General features: G+C 41.3%; 1 protein-coding gene across 1 annotated transcript in view; it reads left to right on the top strand.

Annotated features, from left to right (window-relative positions):
* The window catches only part of mrc1a (mannose receptor, C type 1a), a 186345-nt gene that overhangs the window by 55429 nt on the left and 109081 nt on the right, over positions 1-21835 (top strand). The window contains exons 4-6 of the mRNA XM_069914658.1: positions 11874-12038; positions 16317-16430; positions 17139-17282. Coding sequence (XP_069770759.1) covers positions 11874-12038; positions 16317-16430; positions 17139-17282 — 423 coding nt within the window. The remainder of the gene's footprint in view (positions 1-11873; positions 12039-16316; positions 16431-17138; positions 17283-21835) is intronic.

Genomic DNA, 21835 nt, shown 5'->3' on the forward strand with positions numbered 1-21835 from the left:
GGCACCGAAGGCTTCCTGATCATGCCAGAGGTTTGAGTTTGCAACTTGGGTTAATGATGGTTTGGATTGAAATCTATGTGGGTGCAGAGGATAAGGGACCATTGGAGGTGAATCCACGGACACTCAGTGAATCTGAAGGGACTCTTTTGCTTCTCTTTTTCTGACCAGAAGGGGCACTGGGCAATTTCTGCTGTGATGAATCTTTTATGCTTTTTTCATAGAACTTACATGATTTTTTTCCATTCTGAAGTGTCCTTACCTTCTGGGAATGGCCGTTCACACAGGAACAACCAAAACTCCAAATATCCGTATCACACTGCGAATTTAGACAGACTATCTGAAGTGTGGTATTTCAGGAGCATGATGTCCTATTCATTAGCCCTTTGTCCACGGATCGCCTGCAGTTCAGTTTAGACTGCAGGTGATCCATTAAAATAACTAGGGGTCAAGGAGGTAAGATGGCAGATTGGGAATGAGTCCTCATTCCCGTTTCAATCTTTTTACATAGACTGCTTTCTGAGAAATTTGGACGCAGCAGCTGTGTAAAAAACATATTTGTCTGCCTTACTGAAGTCTAAATGCAATTTAGACTTCTTTACATGACACTAAAAGAATCTTGAACATGATGGCCAGAAAGCCATGCCTGGTTTACCTAGAAGCTTGCATTGTAAACTTCTTCAGACAAGCCTCAGCTCATCCCTTTTCATTGCCTACTTCATTCTTCACTGTCCACTTTTCAATAATATAATTTTAAAATGCTTCAATTTGACCTCTTTTGTAATTTTGTAAGCATTGTATTTTCTGTACTTATTTTTCTTGTACTTGGGTTCATGTGTCAAGAAGTTGGAAATTTGATGATACTCAGGGTCCAGCAAATGTTTTCAGATATTTATTTTAAAAATTGTTTGGCCAGTCTCTGTGTGAATCATTGAGTAAACAGTGAGCTGTTGGAGGATGAAGTGGATCAGAGGGCATCCTTGGGTAGCAAAGATCTATGAAGGTCTCGTCTGGACCCTTTATCAAGAGTAAGGTAAAAAAGTGATATCTATAAAAGGAGAAACTGGGGCGTGGGGCTAAAACATAATAGGGTATAGGGGTGAAGGTCAGAGAGATAAGTAGAGGGAGAAGCCACTAGTACGAGAGGGGGAGAAAAAAATAAAAATAGATAATGAAGAGTTGGAAACATTAGAACCTAATGGGGGTGGCAGTTACTAAAATAGGAAAAATCAATTTTATGCCATGAATTTTAAGGCTCTTCAGGGGGTTCCCTTTCCACCCACCTCACACTTCCAGCTGTAATCGCAGGAACAGCAGAACTTGTCCTTACATCTCCCTCTTCACCTCCATCTCGGGCACAAACAGACTTTTGAGACCGGGCACAGGTTTACATATACATCACCCACCTAATCCACTGCATTCGGTTTACCTGGTGAGGCCTCCTCTACCTTGGTGAGACCAAACACAGATCAGTTGACTGCTTTGCCGGACAGCTACCTCTGCGTGTGGGTCTAAAATTGAGCTTCCTCTAGCCAGTCATTTCAACTCCCCAAGCATTCCTACATCGATAAGTTTGTCATGGGTGTCATCAAAGTAAAATGGAGGTACAACACACCCTATTGCTCTTGAACAGCCTTAAACTTAATGGCATGAATATTGGATTTTCAATTTAAGGTAACCCCATCTTGTTTTCATCTCTACCTATTCAAATACTTACATTTTCTCTCTACTTTTCATTCTTGCTCCATTCCAAGTGTTCTCTCCTCTCCCTGTCTCTCCATCTCTCACACCTGCTCTCCTATACTCTAATACCTCTTAGCTCCTCTCTCAGCTCCTTTCCCCTTTACATACGTACCTGTAATATCACCTCCTTTTTACCTTAGTCTCGATAAAGGGACCTGTCCCAAAACGTTGACTCACCATTTCAGCCTGAGGATGTTGCCTGACCCATTGAGTTCACAAGATCACAGATATAGGCCTATTGAGTATAATCCATCATTCTAATCATGAGCTGATCCATCCACCAGCCCCACTCCTTGGCTTTTTCCCCATAACCCTTGATTCCCTGATTAATCAAATATCTGTCAATCTCTGACTTAAATACACCTCACGACCTTGTTTCCACAGCCGGCTGTGGCGACAAGTTCCACAGACTCATAACCCTTTGACTAAAGAAAATTTTCCCACATCTGTTTTAAATTGATGCTCTTTTCAATTGAAATTACACCCTCTTGTCCTAGAATCCCCTAACATCCTTACCGTGTCTTCTCTGTCCAGGCTTTATCCTTCTGTACTTCAACAAGTACAGTCCAAGAGCTGTCAATCATTCCTCATGTACTAACTCTTTCATTCCTGATATTATTTTTGTAAATCTTCTCAGAACCTTTTCCAATGCCAGCTCAGCTTTTCTCAAATATAGCACTAAAAACTGTACACAGTCCTCCAAGTGAAGACTCACCAGTGCTTTATGGAGTCTCAAAATTACATCCCTACCCTTGTATGCTGTCTCTTTAGAAATGAATTCCAACATGACATTTGGCTTCTTCACCATCGACTCAACCTGGAGGTCAAACTTTAAGGTATCCTGCACAAGGACTCCCGAGTCCCTTTACACCTCAAAATTTTGAACTTTCTCCCCAACTAAACAATAGACTGCCCGTTTATTTCTTCGACTAAAGTGCATGACCATACACTTTCCAACATTATATTTCATCTGTTACCTCTTTGCCCATTCTCCTAATCTATCCAAGTTTCTCTGCAGCCTATCGGTACCCTCAGCACAATCCCCCCCCCCCACTACCTATTTTGGTATCATATGCAAATTTAGAAGCAATGCCATCTATTCCATAATCCAAATCATTAATATACAGTACAATGCAAAAAGAAATTGTCCCACACTGACCCCTGTGGAACACCACTGGCAACGGGTAGCCAATCAGAATAGGATCCCTTTATTCTTATTCTCTCTTTCTTGCTGACCAGCCAATGCTCTAGTCATGGTGGTATCATTACTGTAATTCCATGGGCTCTCATCTTATTTAGCAGCCTTTTGAAAGTCCAAATACACAAAAGATGCATCTCCCCTGTCTGTTCTACTTGTGATCTCTTCCAAAAAATTGCAATAGGTTTGTCAGGCCTGATTTTCCTTTAAGGGAACCATGCTGACATGGGGCTATCTTTTCATGCACCTCCAGGTATTCTGTAATCTCATCCTTGTTAATGGACTCCAACAGCTTTCCAACCACTGACATCAGGCTAATAGGTGTATAATTTCCTTTCTTCTGCCTCACTCCCTTCTTAAACAGCAGGAGTGACATTCACAATCCTCCAATCCACCAGAACTCGTGCCAGACTCCATTGATTCCTGAAAGATTATTACTAATGTCTCCATAATCTCTACAGCTACCTCCTTCTGAACCTGAGCGTGTATTCCATCTAGTCTGGCAGACTTATCTTTTTTCCTTTGGCTTGGTTTCGTGGACGAAGATTTATGGAGGGGTATGTCCATTGCTGCTGCAAGCTCGTTGGTGACTGACAAGTCCGATGCGGGACAGACAGGCACGGCTGCAGCGGTTGCAAGGGAAAATTGGTTGGTTGGGGTTGGGTGTTGGGTTTTTCCTCCTTTGTCTTTTGTCAGTGAGGTGGGCTCTGCGGTCTTCTTCAAAGGAGGTTGCTGCCTGCCGAACTGTGAGTTGCCAAGATGCACGGTTGGAGGTGATATCAGCCCACTGGCGGTGGTCAATGTGGCAGGCATCAAGAGATTTCTTTAAGCAGTCCTTGTACCTCTTCTTTGGTGCACCTCTGTCTCGGTGGCCAGTGGAGAGCTCGCCATAGAACACGATCTTGGGAAGGCGATGGTCCTCCATTCTGGAGACGTGACCCACCCAGCGCAGTTGGGTCTTCAGCAGCATGGATTCGATGCTTGCGGACTCTGCCAGCTCGAGTACTTCGATGTTGGTGATGAAGTCATTCCAATGAATGTTGAGGATGGAGCGGAGACAGCGCTGATGGAATCGTTCTAGGAGCCGTAGGTGATGCCGGTAGAGGACCCATGATTCGGAGCCGATCAGGAGTGTGGGTATGACAACGGCTCTGTACACGTTGATCTTTGTGTGTTTCTTCATGTGGTTGTTTTTCCAGACTCTTTTGTGTAGTCTTCCAAAGGCGCTATTTGCCTTGGCGAGTCTGTTGTCTATCTCTTTGTCGATCCTTGCATCAAATGAAATGGTGCAGCCGAGGTAGGTAAACTGGTTGACCGTTTTGGGTTCAATGTGCCCGATGGAGATGTGGGGGGGGCTGGTGGTCATGGTGGGGAGCTGGTTGATGGAGGACCTCAGTTTTCTTCAGGCTGACTTCCAGGCCAAACATTTTGGCAGTTTCCGCAAAATAAGACGTCATGCGCTGGAGAGCTGGCAACTAAAGCGGCATCGTCTGCAAAGAGTAGTTCACAGACAAGTTTCTCTTGTGTCTTGGTGTGAGCTTGCAGGCGCCTCAGATTGAAGAGACCGGATTTAAACTCCGTCTTCATTGTTGAGGTCTTTCATGGCTTGTTTCAGCATCATGCTGAAGAAGATAGTAAAGAGGGTTGGTTTAGACCATTTAGCTTCCCAAGTACCTTCTCTCTTGTGATTTTCACTGCACTCACTTCTCTTCCAAGAAAACCATGAGAGTCCAGTATGCTACTAATGTCTTCCACAGAGAAGACTGATCCAAAATATTCATTCAGTTTCCTCTGTCATCTCCTTATCTTCCATTACAATTTCTCCAGTGTCACTTTCTATTGGTCCTATGTCCACCTTGGTTGCTCTTTTTATTCTTTATCCTCTTTGATATTTCTTGCTAACCTCCATTCACAATTCATCTTTTCATTCCTAATCACTTTCTTCATTGCCTTCTCTAAGTTTTTCAACATTTCCCTGTCCTCTCTCTTCCCACTAATTTTCACTTCCTCGTGTGCTCACTCTTTCGCTTTGACTTTGGCTTTAACTTCCCTTGTCAGCCTCAAATGTCTCATTTTTCCATTCACAATTTTCTTTCTTTAGAGCCTGTCCTGCACTTCCCTCATTTCACGCATAAACTCCAGCCACTGCTGTCTTTCTCATCCGTGTGTTTTTCCAATTGTCTTTGGCCAGTTCCTCTCTCGTGCGACTGTAATTTCCTTCCCTTCACTGAAATATCAACACATTGGACTCTAGCTTCTCCTTTTCAAATTTCAAAGTAAACTCAATCATATTATGATCACTGCCTCCTAAGGGGTTTCTTTACCTTAAACTCTTTAATCACCTCTGGTTCATTACACAGCATCCACAGCCGATCCCCTGGTGGGTTCATTAACAAACCGCTCCAAAATGCCATCCCACAGGCATTCAACAAATTCTCTCTCTGGAGGTCCTGTACCGACCTATCTTTCCCAATCTACCTTCATGTTAAAATCCCCCATGATTATCGTAACACTGTCCTTCTGACACGTCTTATCTACTTACAGTTTTATTTTATAATCCACATCCCCGTTGCTTTTTGGGGGCCTGTATTTAATTGCCATTAGTGTCTTTTTACCTTTACCATTCCGTAACTCAACCTTAAGTGGGTTAACTCGATCTCTTCTGATCCTATGTCCCTTCTTTCCAATAATTTAATGTTGTTTCTTACAAGTGGAGTCACGCTGCTCCCGTTACATCCCTGTCTATCATGCATCCTTGGACATGCAGCTCCCATTGACATCCATCCTTTAGCCATAACTCAGTAATGGCCACATCTTCGTACCCTCAAAGTTGTAGCTGTACAGCAAGAACATCTACCTTGTTTCTAATGCAGTCTGCGTTTAAGTTTAATACCTTTAGACCAGTTTTTGTATGTACTGTGTCTCTGTATTTTGTCTTGTCATTTGCCTGCCACCCTTACTGTACACTATCTTCACTTTACCGCTGTTTCCCTCTTCTTCAGCCCTTCCACTCTGGTTCCCATCCCCCTGCTAAATGAGTTCAAACCATCCCGAACTGCTATATTAACTAGGCACAGATTGGGAGATCGCTTTGTTGAGCACTTCTTCACAATAGTGCTGATCTCTCAGCGGCCACCCATTTCAATTCCCATCTCTTTCTTTGCTGACATGCATTGCTAGACTGAGACCACCTGAAAACTGGAGGAACAATACCTCATCTTCTGACTGGGCACCCTCCAGCCAGATGGTATTAATATTCAACTTCTCTGGCATTTGTTGAACCCACCCCCTTCACTTCTTCGCCCGTCGCCTTCCCCCAGTTCTGTCTCTCCATTTTCCCTGTCTCCTTTCAAGCAGGTGTTATCAATTCTCACCTCTTCCCTTATCATATCCAATTAACACCTTTTGTTGGTCTGATTTCTCCCCCAGCCAGCATTGTCTGTATTCTGAGATTTCCTGTTTTTTACTCATTCTGCTTATTCCCCAAAGAAAGGCTCAGGCCCAACACTTTAGCGATGTATCTTTGTCCCCTATAGATGCTGAAAGATAGGTTTTGTTCCTTTAGCATTTTGGTGTGTTTTTGGTGTATTAAAATTGCCTGCCAGGATATTGGTCCCCTTTGAGTTCAGGTATAACCCATTCTATTCGTATAGCTCATACCTTTCTCAAAATAGATCCCAATGATCCAAGAATCTGAAGCCCTGCCCCCTACATCAGTTTTTCAGCCATGTATTTATCTGCCTGATCTCGCTATTTTTGCTCTCATTAGCATGTGGCCCAGGCAGTAAGCCTAAGTTCACCACCCTGAAGGTGCTGCTTCTCAGCTTCGTATCTAATTCCCTGTATTCCCACTTCATGACCTCCCGACTTATCTTACCCATGTCATTGACATTGGTATGTCATACACCGACACCAGCGAGGCAACGCACCAGCAAGATAACACACCACAGAACCTCTTCACATTGAAATCTCCTTTCACTTTTGCATGTGTCTTCTTTCTCTCCACCACAGAGCCAAGCTCAGTGCTAGAAAACATAGAAAATAGGTGTAGGAGTAGGCTATTTGGTCCTTCAAGCCTACACCACCATTCATTTTGATCATGGCTGATCATCCACAGTACCCTGTCCCAGCTCTCTCTCCATACCCCCTGATCCCCCTAGTCACAAGTACTAAATCTAACTCTCTCTTAAATATAGCTATGGAACCGGCCTCAATCACTTCCTGTGGGAGAGAATTCCATAAATTCACAACCATCTGAGTGAAAAAATTCTTCCTCATCTCAGTCCTAAAGGACTTCCCCTTTATCTTTAAACTGTGACCCCTGGTTCTAGACTTGCTCAACATTGGGAACAATCTTCCTGCATCTAGCCTGTCAAATCCCTTAAGAATTTTGAACGTTTTTATTAAAACTCCTCTTAATCATCTAAACTCCAGTGAGTACAAGCCCAGTCATTCTAGCCTTTCTTCATATGCAAGTCCCGCCATCCCTGGTATCAATCTGGTAAACCTTTTCTGCACTCTCTCCATGGCAATAATGTCCTTCCTCAGATAAGGAGACCAAAACTGAACCCAATACTCCAGGTGAGGTCTCACCAAGGCCCTATACAACTGCATCATTACCTCTCTGCTCCTGTACTCGAATCCTCTTGATATGAACGTCAACATACCATTCACCTTTTTTACTGCTTGCTGCACCTGCATGCCCACTTTTAATGACTGATGCACAGCGACACCCAGGTCTCTTTGCATCTCCTCTTTTCCTAATTGGATACCATTAAGATAGTACTCAGCCCTCCCATTCTTTCCTCCAAAGTGGATAACCACACACTTATCCACATTATATTGCATCTGCCATGCATTTGCCCACTCACCCAACCTGTCCAAGTCACCCTGCACACTCTTAACAGCCTCTACACAGCTTACAATGCCACCCAGCTTTGTGCCATCTGCAAACTTGGAAATGCTTTTTTCTATTTCCTCATCTAAATCATTAATATATATTGTAAATAACTGGGGTCCTAGCACTGAGCCTTGTGGTACCCCACTAGTAACTGACTGCCATTTCGAAAAGTACCCGTTTATTCCTACTCTTTTCTTCCTATCTGTCAACCAATTCTCTATCCACCTCAATACTATATCCCCTATACCATGTGCCTTAAGTTTGTATAGTAATCTCCTGTGTGCGTCCTTATCAAAAGCCTTCTGAAAATCCAGGTAAACCACATCTAATGGTTCTCCCCTATCCATTCTACTAGTTACATCCTCAAAAAATTCAATAAGATTAGTCAGACACGATTTTCCATTCATAAAACCATACTGGCTCTGACCAATGAATTCACCACTTTCCAGATGTGCCACAATCACATCTTTAATAACTGACTCTAACATTTTCCCCACTACCGATGTCAAGCTAACTGGTCTATAATTCCTTGATTTCTCTTTCCCTCCCTTTTTAAAAAGTGGAGTTACATTAGCCATCCTCCAGTCCTCAGGAACTACTCCAGAATCTAGAGTTTTGAAAAATTATCAACAATGCATCCACTATTTCATGGGCTACTTCCTTTAGCACTCTGGGATGCAGACCATCTGGCCCTGGGGACTTGTCTGCCTTTAATCCCTTCAATTTATCCAACACAACCTCATAACTTACATTTATTTTCCCCAATCCTTCTGTCACATTATCCCCATGGTCCCCTATTATTTCCTGAAGATTATTCATATTTTCCCTAGTGAAGACCGAACGAAAGTAGTTATTTAATTGGTCTGCCATGTCCTTGTTCCCCATGACCAATTCACCTGTTTCTGACTGAAAGGGACCCACATTTGTCTTTACTAGTCTCTTTCTCTTTACATATCTATAAAAACTTTTGCAGTCATTTTTTATGTTCCCTGCCAACTTTCTCTCATAATCTCTTTTGCCTTTCCTGTAGAACTCCTGTGTCTTCCTCTGTAGAACTCTGAATTTCTCCCAATCCTCTGGTATTCTGTCTTTCCTGGCTAGTTTATATGCTTTCTCTTTACACTTGATACTCTCCCTGATTTCCCTTGTTATCCAGGATGTGGTCCCTTTGATCATCCTTTGTCAGGTCATCCTCCCAAATACTATCCAGAACAATAACCTGCTTGCTGAGGATGACCACAGAGGTGTTCTCTACATAATCTCTGTAGCTCCAATCTACCACTTCCTCACTCTTCCTACTGCTTCAGTTCCTTAACACAGTCTCTTAAGAGCTGGACCTCAGTGTGCCTGGTGCAGATGTAGGCATTGGGAAGGCTCAGAGTCTGACACCCGACACAGAATACTAACCCTAGGGTCATAATACCTCATCTGTTAGCATTATTAAGTGTTGAATAATATATGCACCGAGAAGAACCCTCACCTCTTGCCTGTTCTCAACAAAGTCTGTTGAGACGAAGCCTTATCACTCACCTCAGTCTCTGATGAGCCAAAGCCTTACCACTCTACCTCAATCCCTGTTGAGCCAAAGCCTTCTGCCCCATCACATCCTGTCCCAGTAAACACTGCCCTGACAAACACTGCCTGACAAATGCTACCCCGACAAACACCGCCCTGACAAACGCTGCCCCGATAAATGCCACCCCAACAAATGCCACCCTGATAAACACCGGTCAGACAAACCATGGCTTGTCAAACACCAGCCCGAAAAACACCACCACGACAAATACCACCCTGACAAATACTGCCCCAACAAACGCTGCCCCACAAACATTGCCCGAAAAATACTACTCTGACAAACACCACCCTGACAAACACTGCCCCAACAAACGCCACCCCAACAAACACCGCCCCGATAAACACTGGTCTGATAAACACTGGCCTGACAAACACCAGCCTGACAAACACTGCACCAACAAACACGGGCCCAATAAACACGGGCCCAATAAACACGGGCCCAATAAACACGGGCCCAATAAACACGGGCCTGACAAACACCGGTCTGACAAACACCACTTCTCAATGACTGCTCCACTACATGGTTCCTCACTTTTATAGTGTTTATAACAGTCACCTGTTCATACCTCCACCAATCATCTCTCTGCTTGATCCACTATGATTTTTCTTTTTCAATATATATATTTGAAAATTGAAATTCCACATAAAAAATGCAGAGTACATAAGAATACATGTCAAAAAATAGAAATGTAGAATACACTACACTCAAATCATACCATTTGATCCACAGTACCCTGCATTCTTAATCAAACAAAATATATTATAATAATATTCTGTTATAAAAAATCTAATCCCACTTCCAAACCAAAGCTGTTTGGCAAAGAGAAAGAAAGAATTCCATGTCTCAGTAATAAATTATATTATTAATCAACACCTCTGCAAAATCAGAGATTTTGAAAGTAATTCAAAAATTGTCCCCACAATGTTTTAAAATTTAAATTCAAATCGGATATTGAGCATCGAATCTTCTCTAAATTTAAACATGGCATAATGTAACACACCCATTGAGCATAAGTAGGCAAAGCAACATCCTTCCATCTAAGCAACACTGCCCGTCTAGCCATAAGAAATATGAAAGTTAAAACATGCAAATTAGATGCTGTTAAAGTTATGCCTCTCTCTCCAACAATACCAAACAAGGCAGTTAAAGGATTAGGCGTAAAATTTACTTTAAAAAGTACATAAAAAGTTTTCCAAGATTCAGACACATCCAAAACATGAATTAGTGAAACATCTCCATTGTTGCATCAGTCACAGCAAGGAGATACATCTGCATAAAAGTGAGATCATTTGACTTTGGACATGTGGGCCCGATGGACTACTTTAAATTGTAGGAGGGGGTGGCGAGCACATAAAGATAAGGCATTAACCAATTAAAAAAATAAACTTCAAATTTCTATTATTTCTCTTCTCGGATCCTCAGTTCCTTTATCTTTAAATAAATTAACTGACAATCTGGTAGTTAAACATACTTTGAGGATCTGGAAGCAGTTTAGAAAACATTTTGGCCTATTGAGATTGTCTCTTTCTAGTCCTAGTTTTCTAACTATTTCTTTTATCCTTCCATGATTGACGTAGCTTTTAAAGAATGGCATAGATTGGGTATTAAATGTTTTAAATATCTATTTGTTGAGGAGAATCTCTCTTCTTTTGAACAGCTGTCAGTTAAACACATCTTACCAAATACTCATTTTTTCCGTTATTTACAGATTAGAGGTTTTTTTTTGCAATCTCAATTACATACATTTCCTTAGAGCTTTGATAAGAGTTTAATAGATGTAATTTTAAATTTGCAACCTTGTTACAATGGTCCAATATCTAACATTTATGACATGTTATTGGGATTAAATGAGGCTCCTTTGGATAAAGGTGAAAAAGCCTGGGGAAAGGACCTACACCTTTCAATCTCTGAAGAAGCTTGGAATGTAATTTTTAGATTGGTTTTTAATATCTCCAACATGACACATTTAAACACTTTTTCCTCCAACAGTTAATTTTGGATAATAAATTTCTACAAACATCGAGTAGTTATGCCTCCTTTATTGTTGTAAAATGTTAATTGAAATGAATGGACTTGCAGATTTAGGTATCACCAGACACAAGTTCATGAACAAGTTCCTCAGTGCTAGTGTTCTGTTGAACTCTCTGTAGAGATTCGCAGGTTCGAAGTGGTCAGAAAATTTGGGATGTGTAGAAGCCCAAAGTGTAGCCTTACTTGCATTTACGAGAATAAATGGCACCCTCTTTGTGCGCTGCAGAACTGCACCCATTTATTAGCAAGATTCATCTCCATCTGTCTTGCTTATGCTGGACTAACTGTTCAGAATGAATTTGTATATTACTTGTAGCTATTTGATCCTGTTGCAGATTAATGAATCGTGTATTTATTTGGCATTCAGCTTTAAAAATGTTTGTCCAGAACAACATGTCTTCAGCAAAGAAATCTGCTTTGTTTTACAGTTCACGTCTGCAACTCTTTATGGAAAAAAGATCCTTTAACAAGCCTATGTTATCAGATCAACAGTGATTCAGCTCTGACTTGGTATGAAGCAAGAAGAAGTTGTCAACAACAAAATTCTGACTTGTTAAGTGTGACTGAATTGCACACACAGACATTTCTGGCAGGTAAGAAATTACTGTAGTTACTTTGCGTTAGAGTTTATTTTTAAAATTGTCAAACAAATCATTCTTTTGTCTACATTAGAATGTCCTGAGAAATATTTTGTACCAACAACACTATAACCAATAAATCCATGGAAATTTTCACTATTTTTACTTGGCTAATATTCCTCAAAGCTTAAAAACTGAACACCCGAGATCTGGGACCATAGGTATTTAATCTGAGGCTAATAATTATATTTTACTACTTTTTCCAGACTTTTAAGCTTCATTGCTTCTAATCCTAATTATCAAAGCTACAAAGAGGTTACAGTGAGGATGATGGATAGTTTTGTGGTCATGTCAACCAACCATCTTATCAAGGAGGTCCATGAAAAATCTGTGATTGGAAAAGCTCTGGAGTAGCATCCAGAGTGACGCATGGCCTGTGAATTGGATCACCAAACCTTTACTCTCACACTTTGTGATGTTAACTCTGCCCAAAATAGGATTGCTGCCTGTTTGGCATTGACTAAGGCAGGGGTGGGCAACCTTTTTTTGTAAAACTCACATTCCACCTGAAGCAATCCCTATGCCATCAGTGCACTGTGATTAGTAAGGGATTGCTTAAGATGGTACGTGAGTGGGAAGGGAAGGTTGAGATTCACTGCTGTAGACCCAATTGTTACAGAAATATTTTGATTGAGAAAAATTGTAATTGGCCCATTTCCTGTGGAGTTATGAAACCGTGCACATAACCCGTCAATTTGGTATGATTAAAACAGTGGTTTTCAAACTTTTTCTTTCCATTCACATACCTCCTTAAATAATCCCTTACTAATCACATATGGCATAGGGAATACTTAAGGTAGAGTGTGAATTTTTTAAAAAAAGGTTGCCCACCCCTGGGCTAAAGGTTAATTGAAGCAGTTATTTTAACTCTTTCCTTTTTTGCACCTTCCATATAAATTATATTAGTATAAATTCTCTATTAAATGTCATTCCTCTGGGATGTTCCCTGTGAACTCTGCTTTACTTCACCCTCTTTGTATCTTTTCCCCATGCACACATGGATTTCTTCGGCTCCCGTTTCCTCCCATATTCCAAAGATGATGACATTGGTATGTTAATTGGTCACATGGGTGAATTTAGGAGTTGCAGGCTCACGGGTCAGAAGGGACTGTTATCTCTAACAAATATTTTGGTGCCTTTACTTGATTTCAATGTGACACATAACTGGCAGGGAGTTTAGATGTGTTGATGTGCAGAGGGACCTTGGGATGCAAGTTCACAGCTCCATGAAAATGGTAACGAAGGTGGACAGAATATTAAAGAAGGGAGTTCCCTTGCTTGGCTTCATTGGCAGGGTATTGAGCTTTAGATTAGGCCATCATGTTGCAACTGTATAAGACATTTTGAATATTGTGAGCATTTCTGCTCACCATAGTGTGGAAAGAATCCTGCAGAGGTGGACAAGAGTGCAGAAGAGATCCATCACAATGTGGCTTTAGTTGTAAGAGATTAGATAGGCTAGGATTATTCTTGCTAAAGTGTGAGCATCTAAAGAGTGATGTAACAGAGGGGGATTGATAGAATAGGTAGCCACAGTCTTTTACCAAGTATAGGGAAGCCAAAACTAGAGAACACTGGTTAAAGGTGAGAGGGGCCAGATTTAAAGGGAACCTGAGAGGCAAGTTTTTTCACACAGAGAATGAGCTGAATATGGAACAAGCTGCCATGTACAATCACAATGTTTAAAAAAATATTATGGTCAGAAACATAGCCAGGAAAGGAATAGAGGGATATGGGACAAATACAAGAAAAAGTAATGAAACAAGAATTTCTGTTGACTTATAAACCTATAATTCTATAGGATCAGCAGATTTTTAAAAAACTTTAAAATAAAATTTACAACACTGTAGAAGCTGATTCTGGCCATTGCGACCCGTGCCACCCAATGAATTATTGACCCCATACATTTTGGGAGGGTGGGATGAAACTGAGACACCCAGGGAAAACCTGTGCAGGTCAGGGGGAGAAAGTAAAATCTCCTGATAGACAATGCTGGATAATGGCAATTAGTTGAGGGAGATGGGAAACTGGAAGCAGTCATGGGTTGGATTTTAAGAATTCGATCACCACACCCAAATAGAATATATTTGGAACAAAACTATCGGAATTTTAAACGGTGAGCATAATTTTCTTCTCAGGATGGTTTGAAAGAAGCTGCGTCTTTTTTTCCTCTATTCTTTGGATATTTTGCTAATTTAAAAATGTGAGCCTCTTGACGAGATTTTGAAGCATCTTCAATGTCTGTGCAAACTATTTGATGAGCCATAAAACATAGTTTTTTCATCTATTTATTAATTGTTTTAACTTATGGTGCTTTTTCATGCATTGCCAGGCCCATGCCTCAATATTGAAATAACAAAACTACATTTTAGGTACAATGTTAATACTGAGTGAAGGATGGATCAGCAAATATATCCAAGTACTCTCACAACATTGCTGCCCTGTTCCTTCTCAGTAGTGAAAGAACTATTATCACATCTTCATGTTGCCAAAGCATATCCTGTAGATTAACCTTTCTTGACAAGACAAGGCAATTAAAGGTAGTGAAGATATGGTGTAGTTCACAATTAAATAGTGTAATTAAAACTTTGAGTTTATTTGCAGAGTCGATGTTTTGAAATATTTATTATTATTAACTGTCAGAAGTCTTTTGACAAGGCTACACACAATAGATTATTGCCCAAACTGAGAGAGAACAGAGTTTGAGTTCATTGTTTCTGTGGTGATATGTAATTACAGCACTAGGTCACCAGGGGTCATCCCGGTGACCTTGTCTGTAAAGCAGTCCAGAGCTACAGTCTAGACTTCCAGGTTCATCTTGCAGAGACAAGACCTCTTAGTGTACATATTAGTTTATTAAAGCTGTCTTATACTCGCACTGCTGGTGTGGTTACTGTCAGTACAGTTGCCTAAGGTAGGAGCTGGACAATAGAAGTAAAGGAAAATTCTGTAGTTAATAATGTAATCAGCAGTTTTCCTCAGGATCTACATCTGGGGCCTCAATGAATTTCCTCGTAGATATAAGGGCACAATGAGGGCACATATTTACTTTTGCTAAGAAGGCAAAATGGTGTATTTAAACCCTGCCTGCGTTTGTTTTCTGCTGTCTTTACTATCCTGAGAGTCAATGTGGAATATGCTGAAAGAACCCAGAATTGGATGTAACATCAAATTAGGAACAGTTGATTTGGAAGTGAAATTAGATTTCACATTATCACATTAACAAGTCACAGAAATCTGGAAGTCTCTCCCTGAGAAAGTAATGGTTGTGACAGACTTTCTCATTACCACAATCAAACCTTATCAGGCATGAGACATTCATGCCGAGAAGTTGCTCCACAACACTTGACTGGTGATGTAACAGCTTCGCGGATCATCCTCTTTGCTTGATCAGCAAGAAATGATCACTGTCGATATTTTGCAAGTCTTCACTGATGTCAGCACATGGTTTTACTGGTGTGATCCTTGCCTAACAGGACATAAAACGGTCATCTTTCCACAATGGAAAGGTTTCTACTGATTGAATAGATGGTTTCTCTTTCCACAGATGCACCTTGAACTTTTGTGTATTTCCAGCTTCTTCTGTTTTTGCCGCAAAGAAAGCATGTGCCTAATGGTCAGGTGCCTGGGGGAGGTAGTGATAAGGAAAGGGTCTGGAATTACCATGACTGCCATTTAAAAATCCCTTCACTCAGGGATCTATGTTGATTATTCCTGCATCTGTGGGTGCTGTGAAATTAGATTAAGTGCACCTTGCTTGTATGCAGAATGTAGGTGGCCTACCTCATGTAGCTGTGGGTAGCATAGTGAAATCAAGCAGCCATTTGCCATGATCCTGGAACCAGGTGTAGTAAGTGATTGCGACCCATCATTCTGTGGCCGGTCACAGATTCTCAGTGCAACAAAGAATTGTATCCTTCATACAATACGATTTTCAAAAGCACAACGCTTTCACGGCACTGTGTGAATACATGAATAGCCTCTGATGTCTCTTTCCATCCTTTTGCCATTTTCATTCGTAACTGACTGGGGGTGTACTGGAACTTTATTATAACTCATTACATTTACTGCAGTTGACATCAAACTCTATCACAACACTTTAAGATTTCTTGGTTCCTTCAGGAAAGTACTTTTGAGGAAATGTTTCAGCAACTTTCTGCACAGCAAGCTCCCAATAACGTCATGTTTTGAATAATATTTAGTTCCAAGAAACACACCTTTGTCTTTATTCAGGCCTGCTGGAAAAAATAAGAACCTCACTCTGGATTGGATTAAGCACCCCAAATTTCAACAGCGGGTGGCAATGGAGTGACCGAAGTCCCTTCAGATATTTGAACTGGGCTCCTGGTAAGTAACAGGAAAATATATGTTTCAGTCTTAGTAAAACATAGAAATAAAGTCCCAAGCTGATTTAATGATCCTGGGAGTTCCTGGAGCTGGAGAGTGAGAATGTTGCTTTTATAACTGCCCTCTTTATGAATTTGATATCAAATTCCATTTGGGATGAGTAGCAATTATAAAGGCGCAATTAAGTTAATACATTCATGCTGTGATGAGCATATAATCTGAAATCAGTTGTCACCACAGATAATACATCTGAATGTTTATTAGCCAAACTAATTGCTTCTATAAGGGCAGCATGGTTGGCCTAGTGGTTAGCGCAACACCTTTACAGCACCAGCAATTGGGACGAGGGTTCGAACCCACACTGTCTGTAAGGAGTTTGTATATTCTCCCTGTGTCTGCTTGGGATTTCCCTGGCGGCTCCAGTTTCCTCCCACTGTTCAAAACTTGCCAGGGGTGGAGGTTAATTGGGTGTAAATTGGTTGGCACGGGCTCGTGGGTTGAAATGGCCGGTTACTGTGCTGTAGATCTAAATATAAAAATAAAATTAATATAATATATTTATGCTCTATTTTGAACTTTGCTTCAAACTACCATGCAATGAATTTTGTGCCAGAAACAACTTTATCTGTGCATTAATTGAAGTATCCTATTTCATATCTTATTCATTAGCCAACATTACTGGTTTTATATTTCTTTCTTTGTGCAAAGGTCATCCATCATATGCCAGTAAAGATACATGTGCAGTCATGAAACCATCAGTGGCATCAAAGTGGGAAAGCAAAGATTGCTCTCTGAAGCTGGGATATATTTGTCAAGGTAACACCAAAGCTTCCAAGATTGTTCCATCTCAAGGTAGGTCAAATTCCATCTAGAAAATCAGAGAATTAATCGCTTCCAATGCTCACAAGGTTAAAAACAATATCAAACTAGATTTGGACTAAATACCATGAATCAAACAATTCGCCAAAATGCAAATTGATGTGGAAATTGGATCTAGCAACTCAACATATTTTGTTGGGTTTCTGCTGCAATGTCCACCTTTCTCTTTTACCACTGACGGTGCTTGACACGCTGAGCTCCTCCAGCAAATTATGTTTAGCATTTTTTGAGTGATTGATAGTTCAAATTTCATCAAAACTAAATCATTAGTGAAAATTTTGGATATCTATAACTTCATGAATATTCTGATTCCCAGGCAGGAGCAGATTGTAATGTTTAAAGAGCAATTGAAGATTAGTCCAGGAAACCAAACTCAACCAAGTTTATTTGAAAGGAGGCATTTACTTCCTTTTGGCTTTTCTGATGCCCTCAATTCCTCCACCAATTCTTCTGCTTACCATTCATACCCCACCAACCCAACATCATGATTCCAGACCACCCTTCCCACTCTTCCCTCTCGGTCCTTTGTGACGGCTTGACTTTGTTTCAGTCCTGGCCCTGCACTTAACTGATCTACTTAATGTGCTCCACCAGTGAGGCATTTCACAGCAAGTGAGCAATGAATAAGATATGTTTATCAGCCTGCCACAAACGGTCTGACTAATGCACCTGTCAATTCCAATTGGCACTACTGAGAATAGCACTTTCCAAGATAAACGGATGAGTTCTTGGCTCCAAACAAGCTCTTGTGTGAAGTTGAGGACAGATTCTCCATGATTGCCAGCATCTATGCAATTTACCATTCAAAGCAGACACTGTGTTAAAGACACCGTGCTGCCTCTGAGGTGAAATTTATTCAGCCAGACGATGGTGAATTCGTTGCCGCAGTCAGCTGTAGAGGCCAAGTCATTTGATATATTTAAAACAGATGTGGAGAGGTTCTTTATTTGTAAGGGAGTCAAAAGGTTATAGGGAGAAGGCAGGAAAATGGGGCTTAGAAGAAAAGTGCATCAACAATGATGTACATGATTGAATAGACATGATGGGCTGAATGGCCTAATTTTGCTCTTCCTGTAGTTTTGTTAACTACAAGAAGGATATCAGTAAGTCTGAAAGAGTGCACAGAACATTTACTAGGATGTTGCTGGGTCTTTGGGAGTTGAGTAACAGGGAAAGATTAAACAGGTTAGGACTTTATTCCTTAGAATGTAGAAGAATGAGGGGAGATTTGATAGTTTACAAGATTTATGAGGGGTATAGACAGAGTAAATGCTAATAGGCTCTTTCCACTTAGTTTAGGAGAGATAAATGTAAGAGGACTTGGCTTTAGGGTGAAAGGGGAAAGGTTTAGGGAGAACTTCACTCAGAGAATGGTGGGAGTGTGGAATAAATTGTTTACATACATGGATGGGAGTGGTCTGAAGGGTTATGGAATGCGTGCAGGTCAGTGGAACTAGCAGAATGATGTTTTGGCACAGACTAGAAGGGCTGAATGGCCTGTTTTCTGTGCTGCAGTTTCTGTGGTTCTATGATAGTCTTTTCTACAGTTGGCCAATCAGGGCAACATTCGTCTGTGATCTGATCCACTGCCAATGTGGCACATGGGCTTCCCTTTGCCTGTAGCTCATCAATGCCAGGCTTCTCACCACATTCTTCATGCATCTTTTTTCCAGGATTTTTGTCAATCACGGCCCCAGTATCTGAGCTGATGTGTTATAATAAAGATGGTTCTTCCTCCCATCATCCTTCCCCTGTGGCCTTTGTCATTCCATGGTTGACAATCAGCTGGTGAGTGCCTGACAGTCCCCCCTCCCCGGTGCCCCTGCCCTGGTATAGTGCGCTTGGGGGCAGGGTCAGCGGGGAGGGGAGACTGCCAGGCACTCACCAGCTGATTGTCATCCCCTTAGCAGCCGCTTTCAGGCAGCTGCATTCAAGTGCCTACGGGACTTCGGTGCTCCAGCGATTATCCCTCTCAGAGGAGGGTTGGAAAGTGTGCCTCGGAGGCACCTCCTGGTCTTTCAGGTGGCCTCCCAACAGCTGCATAGGGGTAGAATATGTGGCTTTACATCGGGGTCCCTTGGCCACCTGAAAGTGCCTTTTGTGGTACTGTGTCTGAATGTGACTGTCTGCTTGTATCTATGTGGAAGTCTGTGTGGAGGCGTCTGACTGCTTTTATCTGCGTGGGCTTCTGAGTTCACTGTTGACTCAGGTCTGGCATTTTAGTGGAAATTGAATCAGTGAGAAACAAGTGAAAGGTCAGAGCTCCATCCTGGTCTGAGCTGCTTAGGATGTGTCTTTTTTGCAGTACTGTTGCATTTTACAGGGTGTGAAATTGTATGCCGAGAGCCCACATTTCCTGCCAGATTTCTTGAGGGTTGCCAGGGATACAAATCCAGCTGTTCATGTTTCCACAGACCTGCCCCAACAAAAAATTATGAAAGGGATTCAATCTGCACCATTGATATCAATTAACTGTCTTCAAAATATTGGCACTCATTCCATCTCATGTAATGATTGTAATCGAACAAGATATTAAATCAACCTCCCTTTTCATTTTGTTATGTATGTAACCAATTGCTTACATGAGGAGTGACGACTCCATTCATACATATTACGGAGAAGTTTGCCATGGGAAAAATATGAATGTCAAATCGATATGTGGACTTTGAGTTCAAGCACACTATTAAATGGAAACTCGAGGCATTTCACCTTGAATGTCTTCCTGTACATCGGCCTCTTATGGAATGAAGTAAGGGCTCCACTTGTGAAATTAATAATGGATTAAGTAGGGCACTGTACTGAGATGACTTTTGTATGACAATCACATTTGGGATATAGAGGATCCATTCTTGAATGACATAAATGTGGCAGTGCGTGAAAGATGTCAGCGATGAAGCTGGGGAATTCAGGCAGTTTTATAATGAGTGATGATGGTTGAAAGTAGGAGATCAGTACTTACTATTTCCCAGGAGAGCCATTGAATGCCTCCTTAACGGGCTTGAAGACGATATGAAATTCTGCTGGGATGTTTAAACATGGTCACAAATATGTGATACTATCACTTAGTTCATGATGGTCAGATCATATTTTGTGTATTTCGAGCATCTTGCAGTTTGTTGAGTGTGGGAATTTCTTTTTACTTTATTTTTATTTTGGCTGATGTTGCAGAATTGAAAATGTCAGGAGCATTGAGTTATGGAGATAAGCTAGAAATAAACTCAGGTGCCAGAGGATCATTTCAAACCGATGATTCAAAACATTTATTTTGTGATCATTTTATCACTGGAGCAGGGAGGCTGTTGAAAAGGAACTTCACTTATTGCTTACATAAGAAATCATTGGTAATTAGAGGGTTGTTTACTAGTTAGTGTAATTATCAGTCTAACATGCTTGACTACCTCAAAACATGCTTGATTACCTCAAGAAATCAAAGATAAATTTCTTAGTGTTTATTTTTCTAAATTTACTACAGTGCTTTCTGCTTCTTCCAAGAGACTGCAGTGAATACAGGGCTGCACTGTTAATTAGATTTAATGACGGATGTGGAATGTGGAATTCTTTTTCCAGGAGGGATCACAGGCTTGCAGAAGTGTCGAAGCAGGGATTGTTTCATTCCCCATCTCCGGCTCCAGGCTGAGCCTTAAACCCTGTCCCATTCCGACATCTCTCTCTGTTAGGGGGTCTATCCCGAATGTTCTACAGTTGGAGTGTACCAGAGCTGGGACGAAGGGAGTGGCAATGGCCTGCTGATGGAATGGCCAGGACATTGAGCTCCTATCAGCTTGACAAAGGGTTGGCGAGTAATAGCAGTCCTGAGAAGTGGGGCATCCCGGAGGGCCAGATTCTCAGCAGCCAGAATGCAAATCGGTCAGTTCACCTCCGTGCTGGCCAGAGTTAAAATAAGCACAGAGAGCGGCATCAGTAATTGCTCTGATGTCACAGCTGGGTTCCTTCTCTTCCATAAAAGTGCCATCTCATGAAAAATTGCCTGTGCCCTTACAAAGGGATTACTATCACGAACTGTGATCTCACCACGTGGTATCAACATACCCTTGTGAAACGTGTAGTGCTGGTTTAGAAGTCTGGATAGAGAATAATAGAAGTGCTACAGATTATTTTGTTTAGGACCAATAAACAGTGATAATCTCGGGGTTCTGCTCACACTGCAGTGCTTGGTGAGAAGAAAGGAAGGAAGCAGGAAAATATTTATCATGGAGCATGGGATCTGTGTCACATGGATACCTGTTTTCCAAAGCAAACACTTCTCAGTGCTGACTCCAGAACAAAAATGGCAACTTTGGCTCAAATCCATAAAGGATTTGAATCACACCCAAGTTCCTCCCACAGTTATTGTACTGGCTACATTTTCTTTTCACCCTTCGTATATACAGATCAAGTCATTTATTGTCATCTGATTGTATAAGTATAACCTGATGAAGCAGCGTTTTCTGGTTTTTGGTGCAAAACACACAGACACATTCCAAACGTAACACACAGAGAAACAATGAGCATTCATCTATACAATA

Source organism: Narcine bancroftii, chromosome 1 (genome assembly GCF_036971445.1).
Source record: "Narcine bancroftii isolate sNarBan1 chromosome 1, sNarBan1.hap1, whole genome shotgun sequence".
NCBI lineage: Eukaryota > Metazoa > Chordata > Chondrichthyes > Torpediniformes > Narcinidae > Narcine > Narcine bancroftii.